The 16,961-nt window shown below is 38.8% G+C and overlaps 1 protein-coding gene across 1 annotated transcript in view; it reads left to right on the top strand.

Annotated features, from left to right (window-relative positions):
• LOC100261060 (cleavage and polyadenylation specificity factor subunit 3-II) overlaps nt 1-16,961 on the top strand; it is a 65,742-nt gene that overhangs the window by 44,977 nt on the left and 3,804 nt on the right. The window contains exons 12-14 of the mRNA XM_059736252.1: nt 2,104-2,200; nt 10,996-11,787; nt 14,591-15,258. Coding sequence (XP_059592235.1) covers nt 2,104-2,200; nt 10,996-11,787; nt 14,591-15,258 — 1,557 coding nt within the window. The remainder of the gene's footprint in view (nt 1-2,103; nt 2,201-10,995; nt 11,788-14,590; nt 15,259-16,961) is intronic.

The following is a 16,961-nucleotide window of genomic DNA, read 5'->3' as shown; positions in this document are numbered from 1 at the left end:
TTTTATCATTATATGTTTTATCTTTTTTTTTAAAAAAAAAAAAAAAAATAGCTTCAATATGTATATTGTTGCTTGTTTTATCATTTCTAAGAGTCTTTTACAATAATTTTATGAATTTTGGATCAATTTCTATTTAATCTTTATTTTTTTCTCAATTTTTGTCTATTTCGTAAAATTCAAATATTTCTGCATTTTCCAATATTTTAATCCTTTTGCTAAACTACCTTGCCCTTAGCATTACCACCAAAAGCGTGATAGGCAATCACTAATATATCTGCCATTTCTCCAGGAACCAAACAACTGTAAATGGTTAATGCTATAAATTAATCACAATTGGACAAGAAAGGATTTTATTTATCCTGGAAGGAAGAGACTACAAGATAAAATATATATACAAACTTTATTAAAAGATAAACCACAACAATCTTCAAACCCAAGTTTTATAACTTCTCTAAGGAAATTTGACTTCTAAATTGTAGACTTTGCTTTATGAATACCTTTCTTAACTAAATAATTTGTTGTTCTATTTGTTTCCTTGTAAATATTGTCACATTTGTAAGTGTCTAACTCCTAAGTTATCTTCTAAATATCTTTAATTAATATCTTAATAGATTTGGGAATGTTGCCCATCTTATTATAACAATCTACCACTATTTTAGAGTAGCTTTCAATCTCTAGATTAAGGAATCCATTGTTCCTTGCAGCTAGTACGTCATCTCTTAAAGCTATACGTTCCGCAATGATTATTGATGCATTAATGCCTACTTGCTGCCATTTTTATAAATTCCATTAGAGTCCCTAATCACCTATCCTGAAGCACTTTTATTCTCCATCTTCGATCCATCAAAATTTAGACTAAATTTTTCTTTGAGTCAAGGAATCTATCGAATCCATTTTTCAATCAACCGAAGGACACTACATCCTTCATTTTGAATAAAAGAATTAGTCAAATAACCTTACAGATCTTGGAAGTTGAGGGTGGCTTTCCTAATAAAGAGGAAGGGGTTCGGATGGTTCTTCCTAAACATTTCGTATTCTATGGATTGATACATTCTATAACATAAGACTCTATTATATATATGAGTAGCATTTGTATTAAATACCAAAAATATGTATAAAGAAGGATTAGAGGTCTTTGCAAATAGAAAGTGTACTGCAGACAACCAGATTAGAGAAAACAAGAAAAACAGAGCTCCCTACATGGCTCTTTTTGTACATATCAGCTTCCTGATTTGTTGATCTAAACTTTTAAGAAATTGAACACTCCAAAACTCTTGAGGGACCTGCAATTTTCACTCAGAAAGAACTATCTATCCCTGAATCCCCCTTTACCATAAGATTGAAGGTACTGAACTCTTTGGCATCTTTTAGCTTTCTAGTTCAGGACTTTGATTGCTCACTGAAAATGAGGTGCCTTAAAGAAAGCTCAACTATACCACTTCTTTTATTCCATATGAGGTTGCTAATCTCCATCTTTCCCAGGTATTTACATGAGAGGCAAACCTATCTCTGATCAAACCAAATAATCCTAGAGGGACTCCAGAAAGCTCCTTAGTGATTGACCTTCAAAGATCCTCATGCGCTAAAAAATCCTGGAATTCCTCTTATGAGAAAATGTATTTCTCCCACTGGCATCCAAAAAGTCATGAGAAAGCGTATGCTCTCCCATAGGTTAACCATCAATCACCTCCTGTCCTAAAAAATCCTGGATTCCTCTCAAGCCAAATGACCATGAAGCTTGCTAGGATAACACCCTCTGCCCCATGGCACACACAATGCCCCTCCTCGAGGACTGTTGCCAAACCCTTGGAAAGGTATAACCTTTTTCTCTGTAATGGTTAACTATAGTTGTCCATTTGTAAACTTTTCTTGGTGCAACAAATATGTTGTTTTGAATAAACCAGAAGTGATTGGGAGAATCTTGACAGTGAGTTGCCTTTTGAGGAAATCCATTCTAAGTCTTATTTCCATGTTTGAGATCACATACTGTACTCTTTTACCTGAAAATATTAACTACTAGCATGAGTCCTGTGTAAACATTGTAAGCTTCTAAGCTATGATTTTCATTTACTTCAATCTCTATTTGTTCTTTTGCTTTTCTAGGTATTGTTTGGCTGGAACTATAGGACACAAATTGACAACGGGTAAACCAACGAAAATTGATTTGGACAAAGACATCCAAATTAGCGTACGATGCCAGGTTCATACTCATGTTCCCCCTCTAGAACTTTTTTTTCAGTATACGTTTAACATCTTCTCTTTATATTTCATGTTATTTTATTGTTATCTTTTCTTCCCTTTCCCTTCTGTTTCTGGATCAGGATAAATTCAATCCCTAATTTGGAAATATTTATTCAGTTGAAAGTATGTGAGTAGGCTTTTCTAGTTATTGCCTAGAAGTACTCAAAAGTTAAAACTTTGTGAAAGCAGAATTTTTCATTTTTATAGTGCCTGGGGATGGAAGCACAGACATGGGTTCAGCTCTTATCTTGAGCAGCTGAGCTTGAACACTTTTTACTCATGCTTGCCTAGTGATTAGTCTCTTTTTTCCTTTTTTCTTTTTTTCTTTTTTCTGTTTGGTGGGGTGGGGGAGTGGATGTTGGTTTCATCTTGGAGGAGAGGAGAGAAGACTTATGTTTTCATTAGTCAAGATAATAAATTAATTGCTACCAAAGGATACTTAGTAGCCATTTGCATCTGTAAATGGTGTTTTTTCTGTATAGATCAATTTTTATCCAATATATACTTCTCTTAGTGCTTTAATGAATGGATATCAATATTTAAGAAACATGATCTACTAATTTATTAATGGATTTTTCTATCATTGCTTATAACTTCTATCAATCTGGTTTCTCTTACTTCGATGGTTCCAATGCACAAAAGCATTTATTTATTTTTCTTGGGACTGACAAAATAATGTGGTTCTGATGGGGGCTTGTATGCTGTATTTGGTTGTGTGAAATGAACTGATTTCATTACATCAGTATGTGATTTGGTTTGGACTAGTGCCTGTTGTTTCTTTTGCCCTTGGTATTGGTCAGTGGATGGATCTATCTTGCTAAACTTGGTGGTTTGGCTGTGGTCTAAACAATTCACAGTGAACTTTTCCCTACAACTTGTTCTACAGTTACATGACTTGGAGTTGCTGCTCTGAATGACCGGTGTTAATTAGACTGGTTTGAGACCCGTGACCAAATTAAGTTCCTTTTTCCTTTTCAATGCAAAAATCTAACCCTGATAGCACTTTTAGACTATTTTCCTTCAACATACTTTAGATGTGTTGTGAGTTCCAGCTGTGTATCCTATGTGCTTCCAATTTCATTGTAGAGGCTCCTTGGATCTTGGTTTTGCAAAGGGAGCCAAATCCACATGCTTGTTAGTTTATCCTATAACCTTGGGTGTTTTCATCCTACCTTTCCACACTATTGGATCATTTGCAATATGCATGTACATCGAGCTTTTGTGCTTTCTGCTGAGAGATGATATTTTAACCTCCCAATTCCTGTTCCCAGGCTTACAGTGATCTAGTTTCTTGTTCAATTTTGCATTCATATGTTTCATGATTTAGTAAACCTATATCAGGTTTTCCTCAACTTCATCTAACAAGATTGGGTTGGTTGTCCTCTCGGCAATCTATCTACAGTGGGTATGTTGTCCTCAGGTAGTCTATTTCAGGATTTATTTTGTATATCTTGACCTTGTTATCTGCAGCATTGGTTGCTTCAAGCTTTTTTCGGTTGTCACTTAGTCTCTCTTAAGCCTACTTAATCTACTGAAAGGCCTCCTCTAATTTGTTGATATCGATATTGAATTTGTGAAGACAAAGCCAGAGAGAAAGGTCTGACAGGTTCTCTGCAGTCCTCTTCCTGCTATCTTTGAAACTATTGTCTTTTCATGATTGCACTTTGGGAGTGTCAGTTCTCCAACACAGTATAGGAATAATTTAAGGCTCACCTACTATTTGGGCATAAGATGGTCAACCTTTTTTTTCCTCTTCTCATCCTTTCCCTCATCCTTTTGATCTCTAAAATGTTGCTGGAATAGAAGGATGATTTCGATTTCACAGATTCAACCATACATATCAAAGTATTTGGCCAATTTCTGGATGAAGTTTGCACAAAAATCCATGCCTTCTAGAGCAGTGATATAAATGGGCATTATTTTAGTGTGCTTGCTAATGTAGCCTTTCCTTGGTACTTGTATCAAGCCTTCTTTCTGATGATGTCACCAATATATGAAAAAGTTAAACAAACTGAAAAATGAAATCCACAAACATGATAATTATAAACGTTTCTTGCCCTGTTTTACCATCGAACTCCATTATTTCCACTCCCTGAGCTGTTCAGTCTAACCGAAGTTTAACTTTGTGACCCAGTATAATCCAATTGATGTTTTGTTTAAAGTCCATGAATTTGACATGCATTGATTAGTCCCCTCTCTGTGCCAATTATTATGCTTAAGACCTTCAGCCCAGATAAATACTTCAAAGAAAAGGAAAAGTGAGAAGTGTAAAACATGATGAAGAGGAAACTTATGTGGAGCTGTATTCTGAAAATGCTTAAATTTCAGTTACTCCTTGCTTAATATTTCTCAGCTGCATAAATTTTGTGTATGAGGTAACTTAAACACGATGTCAAGGCTTGGCTCTTCTTTCATCCTAGGTGACAACATTGTTTGATATACTAAAAAACTTTAACTTCATTTTCTCAATATACTAGAATGGGTTTGCTTGGCAGCTCTTAATGCTTCCCTTGGCTGAAAGACAAGTGAAGTGTCATTCTTGAAAGGATCGTTGGGATGCATCTAGGTAGGTTTGGCTGTGAGAACCTAGGAGTTGAGATAGCTTATATAGTTAGTTTTGTTAGCTTTGTTTCGAAGTATCTGATTCATGATCTTCCATTTCTTTATGTTCCTGAATTTCATGAATGAGCTATAGCATACTCTGTTTGCTATTGATTGGGTGTGTGAATCTAGTCTTCTGCAGAAAGCTTTGGTTGAACTGTTGCCTTTAGTACCCTGAATAAAGAATTTTGAATTGAAACTAATGTTCCCACTTCATCCTTGAATAAGTAGAGTGGTTTTTCTTTTCTTTCCTTTTCTTCTTTCTTTTTGATCATCCTGTACTGATTTGATACTGCTGTTCCTTGGAAGGACTCTCATTCTTTTCATAATTCTTTTTATAATTATTGTTAGATAATGTATAGTTATTTAGGTTATTTACTTTTTCTTTTCCTTTTCTTTCCTTACTGTATTGTGGGTCCCACTAGCATGTATATATATACCCAAGTCCAATGTGTATTCTTTACAGTTTTTCAATAACAATAATTAGGGATTCTCCCTTTTCTTTCTCTCTCTTCACATGATATCAGAGCCTAGGGAGAAAAAAACCCTAATTATTTCCGATTTATCCGTGAATCCATTCTGGGAAATCTTTCAGTGACCGTGTTTCATTCCGGTCACCCTTCCCATCTCCTAAAGCTTCCGATCAACCCTCACCGCCGGCGAATTTGCCGGCAACCTTTTCCGGCGACTTCCCCGGCGAAGTCCTTTTCCAACACCGACCATACCATCAAGTGCACGAGGAGGAGATCTTCAACTTTTCTCAATGCACCGGAGGAAGAATCCCAGCCACGCGTCGGCCAAGCGCGTCTTTTCTCCGGCGGCCTGAATCTCACGCGCCGGCGCATGAGGGAGCGTGGGGCATTTTCCGGCCACGCGCTTCCACCTCCAGCCTCGCCTGATGCCGTCTAGCCACCCTCCATCTACGCTTGTGTCATCTGAGCCCTAAAAGTGCATTTTTTTGGGTTTTTTTGTCTCCGTCGGCCCTCTAAACAGCCTTTCCGGCGACCTCCGGTGACTTCCTCTCCACCCCGAGCCCTGCACGTGTCTTAGGAAGTCCGTGATAAGCCGTATTAGGGCTCTCTTCGATCCAAACGTATTTCATTCACCAGATAAGTAGATATGATTACTAAAAGTTCCCCTTTTTCCTCTGTCATATCTGGATCTCCTATGATTACTTCGGAGAAATTGGTTGGCAGTGAAAATTATTTGTCCTGGTCTGCCTTTGTGGAGCTTTGGTTTATGGGTCAAGGTTATGAGGATCACCTTGTTACGCAGGAGGCGGATATCCCTAAGGTTGACAAAGTACAATGGAGGAAGATAGATGCACAATTATGTATTGTGTTATGGCAATCAGTTGATCCTAAGATTCTGCATCATCTTCGGGCTTACAAAACATGCTTTAAATTTTGGAATCAGGCGAAAGGGCTATACACGAATGATATCCAACGTCTTTATAAGGTGGCTTCTTCTATTGTCAATGTCAGACAACAAGACATGGATTTATCTACTTATATTGGCCAGATTGTCTCTCTTAAGGAGGAATTCTTGACCGTGATGCCTCTTACTACTGATGTTGGGGATCAACGCATACAGATTGACAAGTTCTTCATGGTTCTTACGCTTATTGGCCTCCGTCCAGATCTTGAGATCGTCTGCGATCAGATTCTTGGCAGTTCCTCCGTTCCATCCTTGGATGATGTGTTTGCTCGCCTCCTCCGTATCTCCTCCACTCAGACTTTGCCATCTGATAACGCTTCAGATTCTTCTATGTTAGTTTCTCAAACTAACTCTCGAGGAGGACGCAGTGGTAACCGAGGTAGAGGCCAACGTCCTCATTGCACCTATTGCAATAAGCTTAGCCACACTCGTGATCGGTGTTATCAGTTACATGGGTGGCCTCCCCGCACTGCCCACGTGGCCCAGTCATTTGATCCTTAGTCGCCTCAGCCTCCCAGTTCCTCCACATCTCAGGGTATTTTCCTCACTGACAGTGAGTATGACGACTATCTCCGCTATCAGGCCACCAAGTCAGCTTCTGTTGCTTCTATTGCCCAGATTGGTAATGCTTCTGCTTGTCTTACCCACACATCTTCTCTTGGGCCTTGGATTCTAGATTCTGGCGCTTCTGATCACATATCTGGTAATAAGGATCTTTTCTCTTCTATTACTACTACCTCTGCTTTACCTACTGTTACTTTAGCTAATGGTTCTCAAACTATGACTAAAGGTTTTGGTTTCGCTCATCCTCCTCCTTCCCTACCTCTCCATTCTGTCCTTTATGCCCCTGAGTGTCCTTTCAATCTTATTTCCATCAGCAAAATAACTCGCACTCTTAACTGTTCTATCACTTTCTCTGATAAATTTGTGACCTTGCAGGATCGGAGTACGGGGAAGAAGATTGACATAGGATGTGAGTCTCAAGGCCTCTATCACCTCACCTCGCCTTCACCTGCAGTTTGCATTTCCACTGATGCTCCCCTCCTCATCCACAGTCGCCTGGGCCACCCTAGTCTGTCCAAGTTCCAGAAAATGGTCCCTAGTTTTTCATCTTTGTCGTCGCTTGCGTGTGAGTCCTATCAGCTTGGGAAACATACTCGTTTCTCGTTTCCAAAGCGTTTGAATAATCGAGCAAAGTCTCCTTTTGAACTTGTCCACACTGATGTTTGGGGTCCTTGTCGGACCGCGTCTACTTTAGGATTTCAGTATTTTGTCACTTTCATTGATAACTATTCTTGATGTACTTGGTTATTTTTAATGAAAAATCGAGCTGAGTTATTCTCTATTTTTCAGAAATTTTATGCTGAAATCCAAACCCAGTTCAATATTTCTATTCATGTGTTGCGCAGTGACAATGCCAGAGAATATTTTTCTACACCATTTACTTTATTTATGTCCCAACATGGGATCATTCATCAGTCTTCTTGTGTTCATACTCCTCAACAAAATGGGGTAGCTGAACGTAAGAATCGACATCTTGTTGAGACAGCTCGTACTCTCCTTCTCTATAGTCATGTTCCTTTTCGTTTTTAGGGGGACGCTGTTCTTACAGCATGTTATTTGATTAATCGTATGCCATCATCTGTATTACACGATCAGATTCCTCATTCCCTTCTTTTCCCTGACCAACCACTTTATTTCCTTCTTCCTCGTGTTTTTTGTTGTACTTGCTTTGTTCATATTCTCACTCCTAGACAGGACAAACTTTCTGCCAGAGCCACAAAATGCATCTTCTTGGGATATTCCAGACTTCAAAAGGGTTATCGTTGTTATTCCTCTGAGACTCATCGCTACTTTCTCTCCGCTGATGTCACTTTCTTTGAGGACTCACTGTTTTTCTCCACCTCTAAGTCTCTTCCTGTTTCTGAAGTCTTACCCCTTCCCATTATCTCCCCACCTGATGCAGTGCCTTCTCGCCCACTTCAGGTTTATCATTGCCATCATCGTGTCGCTGTTCCTCCTTCTTTGGCCGCGGTACCTGCTGACTCACCTCCTATCCCTTCGGCTTCTCCTGCCCCGGCTCTGCCTCCTTCTACTGACTTACCCATTGCTCTTCGGAAAGGTAATCGATCTACTCGTAATCCTCATCCCATTTACAATTTTTTGAGTTACCATCGATTATCTTCACCCTATTCTGCATTTGTTTCTGTTATATCTTCTGTTTCTCTTCCCAAGAGCCCTCCTGAGGCTCTTTCCCATCCAGGCTGGCAACAAGCAATGGTAGATGAAATGGCTGCTTTACACTCCAATGGCACTTGGGATCTTGTTGTTTTACCCTCTAGTAAATCTACAGTTGGTTGTCGTTGGGTCTACACAGTTAAGGTTGGCCCTGATGGTCAGGTTGATCGCCTTAAGGCCCGCTTAGTTGCTAAAGGCTATACTCAGGTTTATGGTTCTGATTATGGTGACACTTTCTCTCCTGTTGCCAAGATAGCTTATGTGCGTCTATTGCTCTCCATGGCTGCTATGCGTTCTTGGCCTCTTTATCAGTTAAATATTAAGAATGTTTTCCTTCATGGGAATCTTGTTGAGGAAGTTTATATGGAGCAACCACCTGGTTTTGTTGCTCAGGGGGAGTCTGGTTTAGTGTGCAGGTTACGCCGTTCTCTATATGGCTTGAAACAATCTCCTCGAGCATGGTTTAGCCGTTTTAGTTCTGTTGTTCAGGAGTTTGGCATGTTCCGTAGTACAGTAGACCATTCCGTTTTCTATCATCATAACTCTTCGGGGCAGTGTATTTATCTGGTAGTTTATGTGGACAACATCGTCATTACAGGCAGTGATCAGAATGGTATTCAGAACCTAAAGCAACACCTTTTCACCCACTTTCAGACTAAAGACTTGGGGAAACTCAAGTATTTCTTAGGGATTGAGATAGCTCAATCCAGTTCCGGTGTGGTTCTTTCCCAAAGGAGGTATGCTTTAAACATTTTGGAAGAAACCGGTATGTTAGACTGTAAACCGGTAGACACTCCTATGGATCCAAATGTCAAACTTATACCAGGACAAGGGGAGCCTTTAGGAGATCCTGGGAGATATCGGCGACTTGTAGGTAAACTGAACTACCTCACCATTACTCGTCCAAACATTTCTTTTCCTGTAAGTGTTGTTAGTCAATTCCTATAGTCACCATGTGATAGCCATTGGGATGCTGTAAATAGTATTCTTCGATATATCAAAAGCACACCAGGCCAAGGTGTGTTGTACGAGAACAGAGGTCATACCCAAGTTGTTGGTTACACAAATGCAGATTGGGCTGGCTCACCCACAGATAGATGTTCCACTTCCGGGTATTGTGTTTTTATTGGAGGTAACCTAATATCTTGGAAGAGTAAGAAACAAGATATAGTGGTTAGTGCTGAAGCCGAGTATCGAACTATGGCTCTAGCAACATGTGAACTCATATGGCTGAAACATCTTCTTCGGGAGTTGAGATTTGGAAAGGATGAACAGATGAAACTCATCTGTGACAACCAAGCCGCTTTGCATATTGCATCCAATCCAGTCTTCCATGAAAGGACCAAACACATTGAAGTTGACTATCACTTCATTAGAGAGATTGCATCAGGATGTGTGGCGACTAGTTTTGTCAATTCAAATGATCAACTAGCAGATATTTTTACTAAATCTCTTAGAGGTCCTAGAATTAAATACATTTGTAACAAGCTTGGTGCATATAACATATATGCTCCAGCTTGAGGAGGAGTGTTAGATAATGTATAGTTATTTAGGTTATTTACTTTTCCTTTTCCTTTTCTTTTCTTACTGTATTGTGGGTCCCACTAGCATGTATATATATACCCAAGTCCAATGTGTATTCTTTACAGTTTTTCAATAACAATAATTAGGGATTCTCCCTTTTCTCTCTCTCTCTTCACATAGGACTTCAACTTATCCAGAAAAAATTATCTTAGCTCTTAGAACTTGTGAGTTCATTATTCAGATATGTGATTTGACTGCATCTGATGTCTTCTTTCTTGAGAATGGAAGATTCATTACTCTGTCTTCATCTCCCATACAAATTTCCACTTTAAAGCAATCAAAACATTACTCAATTATCAGGTTTTGGTTTCACTAACAAGATTTTTTTTTTCTTTTTTTTTCTTTTTTTCCAATTTCTTGTCCCTGTTGGGACTCAAACCTGGAACCTCCCACATCCTCACCCAAACCCCTTGCCACTTTTTTGCATGCCCCAGAGGCAATTTTGCTGTCCATGTTGCATATTATAGGTGTAATAAGCATAGTCTGACACAAGTATTGGGTGCCACTCAGAAACATAAGTGAAGAGTCATGGTCTTGGAAATAACAATTGTATAAAAGGAATAAGTAGTGCTCTTTAAATAAAATGAAGTGTCATATACATTAGTTATCTCATGAATAGTATCATATACGTGCAAACATGGGTGCATATGAAGGGACAGTTGTTTTGCTTTCTAAAACTTTCTATAGGAAGTAGTTTGCTCATATACAGTTTGAAGCTGTGCCCCGTTCACCACTAAAAAGATCAAAATATGCCTGTTTTGTCCAAAACTCAAATGCCCATTTCTAACTTCTTTTTTTGCCCTTCTTTTCACAAAGTACACTGTTAAATTCTCCTGTGTTAAGAAGTTATGCATTGTCTATAATTATTCTGAACAATTTTTCTTATGTTGGCAGATTCATCAACTGTCTTTCAGTCCTCATACAGACGCCAAAGGGATTATGGATCTGGTCAAATTTCTCTCCCCCAAGCATGTAATACTTGTACATGGTGAGAAGCCTAAGATGGCTTCTCTTAAAGGAAAAATTGAGTCTGACCTAGGAATCCAATGTTATTATCCAGCAAATAATGATACCGTGTGCATTCCTTCAACTTGTTGGCTGAAAGCAGATACCTCAAAAACATTTATTCGGAGTTCCTTGAATCCAAATTTCAAGTTTGTAAAAACCATTTCAGAAGATAAATCAAACTTGGTTTCTAAAGAGACCGAAGCCACTTCAGTGCTGCAGGTGCATGATGAAAGGGTAGCTGAAGGGATCTTGATTGTGGAGAAAAGCAAGAAAGCAAAGGTTGTGCACCAGAATGAGCTTCTCCTCATGATAGGGAAGGATAAACATGATGTTCAGTTTGCTTATTGTTGCCCTGTACAGATTGGAAACTTGGAAAGGACCAAAGGCATGGATTTCGCTTTATCAAAGAATGTGGTTTCCACATCTGATGAATGCTCTTGGCTTCACCTACTATTTGCAAAACTTGCAACCAAATTAGGAGGGAACATCCAAGATTTTGGTCAACATCTTCAAGTGGATTCCATCCATATCTCTGTATGTTTAAAGGACATCTGCCCTTACAGAACCACCGATGGCCCTCAAAAAGAACCAGCGGTGTTTTTTTGCTGCACTTGGTCAGTGGCAGATGTGAATCTTGCTTGGGAAATAATTTCAATTATGGAGAACTTGGATTTGAGTATAATTTAAAGATCTTCCACTGGTGGGAACATCTAGAGATGGAGGATGATATGCTGTATTTTTATCACTTGTCTGAAAATGTTTAGAAATGGAGTTTGTATAGACTTCATGTGTCCAAGTGCACAACTAAATTCTCTGCACTAATGTTCTCTGTTTTATGTTGTGGATAATGTTTTACATACACAGAAATGAAAAGGTTGGCCAGTTTCATAATCTGGAGTCCTGTATAATTTTGGTAGTTAAGAATTTAAAATCTCATTGGAGGGGTCTTGTTTTCTTCTTTCACACCAATTTTCTCATGCATTAGATTTTCACAGCATGATTCTGTATCCTGGGTCCAACTGATGTGAAACATGACCCAAGGTGTGGGCTGCAACATACTCATTCAGCATTTCTAAGCAGCCAAATGGTTTCAAAAGAAAGCCATTTGGCACAAGCACTTAGTTGAGTCCAGACTTGCCCTGTCATATGGCCCTCTTCAGGTCAGTTTTTTCTCTCTTCTGTTTTTTCTTTCCACTTTCTTCTTTTCAACACCGTTGTTAAAGTAAGCTTCTCCTCAAGACTTCATAAACTAGCCATGGGTTCATAGGCATGCAGAAAAGAACCATTGTGCTGACAAAGGATCAACTCATTGAGAATTCAAGAGATGTTAACCTGACTAGTAGCTGAGGGATCCCTTTTCAGAGCATATTCGGAGAAAGGTCCATATTGAGCATTGTGAGGTCCAGCAACTATGAAAGGTAAGCAAATGAAACCCATTTAGTTTTCTAATAATTTCTGGAGTTTCTCTTTAAAAATGACATATCCCACATAATGCTGGGACTGAGATGATGCTTCTTTTGAGACTTGCTCATATGAGGCAGCCTCTCTACACCAGCTTCTTTTGACACTTGCTCGTATGAGGCAGGCCTCCCTATACCAGCTCTGCCTCAGCCGTAAGCATTCTATGATTGCAACTGGAGATTGGACAGGAAATGGTACCCAGAAGTTTGAATATCTTAAAAATGGTTTGGAAAAATGGTACTGGGAACTTCCAAACACCAAAAACAACTAATTGAATTTTGGCTAGAATCTTATTTGTGGCCATTGTTTTATTTGTTTATTTATATTTGGAAACACCCATTGAAGTTCTATACAGAATTTCGTGCAACTATGTTAAGTTTTTTGAATGGGCTCAGACTAGATTCAGCCCTCTGGTAAAACCTTACACAGGGACTTCCATCCAGTAGCTCTACAGAGAATTGGCTTTTATACCTCCAGAGTATTTTTTGCCATACAGAACTTTTGCTGATGTTCTGATACAAATACTACAAATACGAGATCTGTATCTGCATAAACTAACACCAGCAGAAAACAGCAGAGCTATTTACTTTGCCAGAAATCCCTGGCTACCTTCCCAGATTTTCTACCAAGTTTTACCATTGGAACTTATGCACTAGAGCTATTGCCTATATTTTCCAATTTGCTGCCCTTTGCTTCATTCTGTAACTGTAGTTTCTTTCTGATCCAGCAAACGGGAGGTAGCAGACATTGTGGGGTTTGCACTCAAATCAAGTCAAGAATTGTGACCGTAAGTTCTGGGCTTCCTTAGATTTAGAGCCAAGTGATAAAAGAAATTCAACTCAACAACCAGTCCCACCCTGTCCCAAAATTCATACCAGATTCTCCTCTCAGGCTTGAGAATGAGGTCCCCATGCTAACGAGGTTGTGAAATCGTGGTCTTATTTGGCGATATAAACGAATCTCTCTTAGAAATACTCACACTTCTCAAGCCGAAAGTGACAAATATGCTGGTCTTTGTAAGTCATTTTCAAGTGTCAAATCACTTGTTTTCTTCGTTTCAAAAATTATGAAAAAAATGAAATTTCAACATTTTTTCACGAACTATTTTAAAGCATGGTTTTGGATAACGTGTCATTACGCGTGATCACTACTTTATTTTTTTCGAAAAAAGAAAAAAAAGACGAGGGGCGACATAATTCTTGTTTGACTACAAACCGCCTAAGTTTCTACACACACTGGAAGGTGGGTTTTTTGTTTTGATTTGTTAAAAATTTGAAAATGATGTGCATGTAACCCTTGTTGAATGATTTGAAATGATTAGCCAATGTGAAGCTTCAAGTACTCATTCTATATTCCAAAGATGAAGTAGGGTGGTGGGCAAAGGACAAGGCGGCCCTTAGGCCCAATCCCCATCCGCATTATTAGAAATATGATTGGATGCGTCCTCATCCGGCTAACGCTGCATCCATTGGACGCATCAGGGTTGTGATTGATCCCTTTACAAATCACTTTTGCTCTTTAAGCTTGAACGTACCATCATTTTAATTTGAAGATTATGATACAAGCTACCTCTCCATTATAAAAATTAATCCCATGTCTAAATAAAACAGCTATAAAGTTTGGCTTTATTAAAAATAATAAAAAAGGAAAAGTAAAACAAAATAATACAAGTATAAAATCGTACCTGACATTCCAATTTCCATACTAAGTGGCAGGAGGCACTGAAGATGGAGTGGCACAAAGTGGCAGATAGAGAGACCAAACTTGGAATTATGAGGCTGCCATTCTGCCCAATTCTGAACTTCACCTTCTAGTCATTAGGTTTATTGAGCAAGTGCATACCTAACTTGTCAACTGAAGAAAAGGTTTAAATTAAGCAAAATTTGTAAAGAAATTATTTTTTTGAAAAAAAAAAGTTGGATTGGATATTATGAAATTGAAATGGGAAGGATATAAAGGTGAATTTGGAAAAAGGATAGAAAACAAAAGAGTCAAAATGCAAAACTTGGTGGGAGAGTAGTTTTTCCCAAGGTTCCCACATCTACCGTTCAACACACAGCTGCAAAGCGTCCAAAGACTCCAGACTTTCCCCAAAACCCCCCATCAAAAAATTCACAATTATGGTTGTCCAGTCACCTGCATCATCGTCGTCGTCTTCCTTTTCTTCTCTCTGCAATTCTTACTATTAACAATGTCTGAGACCTCCACGACCACCGGCACAACTGCGCCCCTGCTCCGACCACGTCAGGGCACCGCCGAGCAGTCCGCCAGGCCTACTACGCTCGCGCTTCTCATGGGTCGGGCCACGGGCAGGCGGGGTCCCTCGATGCTGGTCAGGGAGACGGCGGCGCGTGAGCTGGAGGAACGGCGTGCCGACTGGGGTTACTCCAAGCCGGTGGTGGCTCTGGACATGATGTGGAACATGTCCTTCGTGATCGTTTCGATTGTCATGCTGATTTGCACGGCGCGTGAGAGGCCCAACACCCCGATTCGGCTCTGGATCTGCGGCTACGCGTTGCAGTGCGGGGTGCATGTGGTGCTGGTGTGGCTCGAGTACCGGAGGAGGAATAGGCGGCGGGTTCGCGATGAGGAACAGCAGCAGCAGCCGCAGCACTCAGATTCCGATGTCAATGATAGCGAGGACGAGGATGGAAATTCGAGCGCTTCGGGGGGTTTCAATCAGTCGAGGTAAGGTGAATTATATTCTGTTTGGTTCTGATGAAAATGGGGAAAACGAAAGAAAATGAAGTTTTGAATCGGCTGAAAATGGAGAAGTCTGGAACTTAACTAAGTCAAGTAGTTGTCTTAGGTTTTAGTGTTCTAATACTGGAAAATCTAAGAATCAACATTTGTTCTATTTTTCTTTTTCAATTGTTCTTTCAACAGCCAGGCGTAGCATTAATTTTGTTTAATTGTTGACTACGGACTGTAATTGATCTCTAGAAGTATGTAAATCCTTTGTTGCAGTGGTTACATGATACTGTAATTAGATTCATATGCTTTTCCTTCTTAAGAATATGAGGCTCTATCTAGGTACTGAAAGAATCGGAGCAGTGAAAGGAAAATGTTCCTCTAGGCTATGTTTGGCTCCCTGAAAATATGAGGAAAAGAAAAAAAAAAAAGAAAAAATAGAAGTAAAGGAAAAATGAAGGAAAAAAAAAAATTTAAATTGATAAATTATTTGTATATGCTTCTTTAAACTTATTTTAGTTATTTTTCCGATCTCTATAAAGATTGAATGATTTAAAATTGCATAAGTTTCTAACTAATTTTAGTCATACTTAATTTTTATAGTAAACCAAACATAGCATAAGAAATTTTAAGGAAAGAAGAAAAGGAGTAGTGAAAGGAAGATATTCCTTAAGAATTTTTAAGGGTTTCCTTTTTCCCCAGCATCTCCATGAAACAAACACATCATAGTTTTTATGGCATTTGAAGCCAGTTGATGGGATCTAAGGCATGAATGTAAAGGTAAAGAGTTGCAGGAATTCTGGAAAACAAGTGGCTGGGATTTCTTGAGAGTGATTAATTTCAGCCTTGGGGTGCTTAGATAAATGCTTAAGGGAGGTAAGAGGTCTGAGTTAAGAAAATAGAGTTCTAGACTAGAAAAGCAGAGAGAAGACGGTGGATTCCTTTGTAGGAAAAAAAAAATGCTAATGGTAAAGCAGAAAATTAATGGGGTATATGAGTAGAAGAAGACGTTAGGTGATCCTGCCTAAGAAAGAAAATAACTTTCTGATTTTTTATTGATCAAATTCTGATCTAATTTTACACCAAGGGTCTTATTTGCTTTGTAAACTTTTAGCAAATTGAAATTTGTAAAATCTAGCAAGATCAAATTAGTACCAAGCAAGCAACAAACCTTTAAGCAAACTACTATGATTTAGATGCCGAAAAATCATAATAGGTAAAGTTACTAAAGACCCCATATGTATCATAAATATTCTAATATAAAAAGGTTCTGAATAAATTCAAGTTTCTCCTTTCTTATCAATATTATCAACATTAATCTTGCTTGTTTCTCCAAAATCTGTATGGAGTTAATGTTGCTTGAGAGGATATTTCTCCTTTCCAGCAAGCTCCTTGATGCATTGAAGCCGTATCTGGCTGAAGTGCTTGTAGATGAAAGTGTTGGTTGCAGTTGAAACTTAGGGAGGAACGAGTGGATGAGGTGACTGATTTTCATGGATATTGAACCTTGACGCTTTTAAAGATTGGACATACTGTTTAGAAAGTTATTACAGGAAGAATTAAGTTTTGAAATAGGTTTCTACAGAGGCTAAGCTTAAGGGGCAACTAGGATTATTGTTAATGATAAGAGCTTTACAAAAGGACAAAACTGGGTGATGGCAGAACATGGGAAGAGATGAAGAAAGCCTTAATCAAACAAA

This window comes from Vitis vinifera, chromosome 1 (assembly GCF_030704535.1).
Source record: "Vitis vinifera cultivar Pinot Noir 40024 chromosome 1, ASM3070453v1".
Taxonomy (NCBI): domain Eukaryota; kingdom Viridiplantae; phylum Streptophyta; class Magnoliopsida; order Vitales; family Vitaceae; genus Vitis; species Vitis vinifera.
This window is presented reverse-complemented; position numbering and strand designations above follow the sequence as displayed.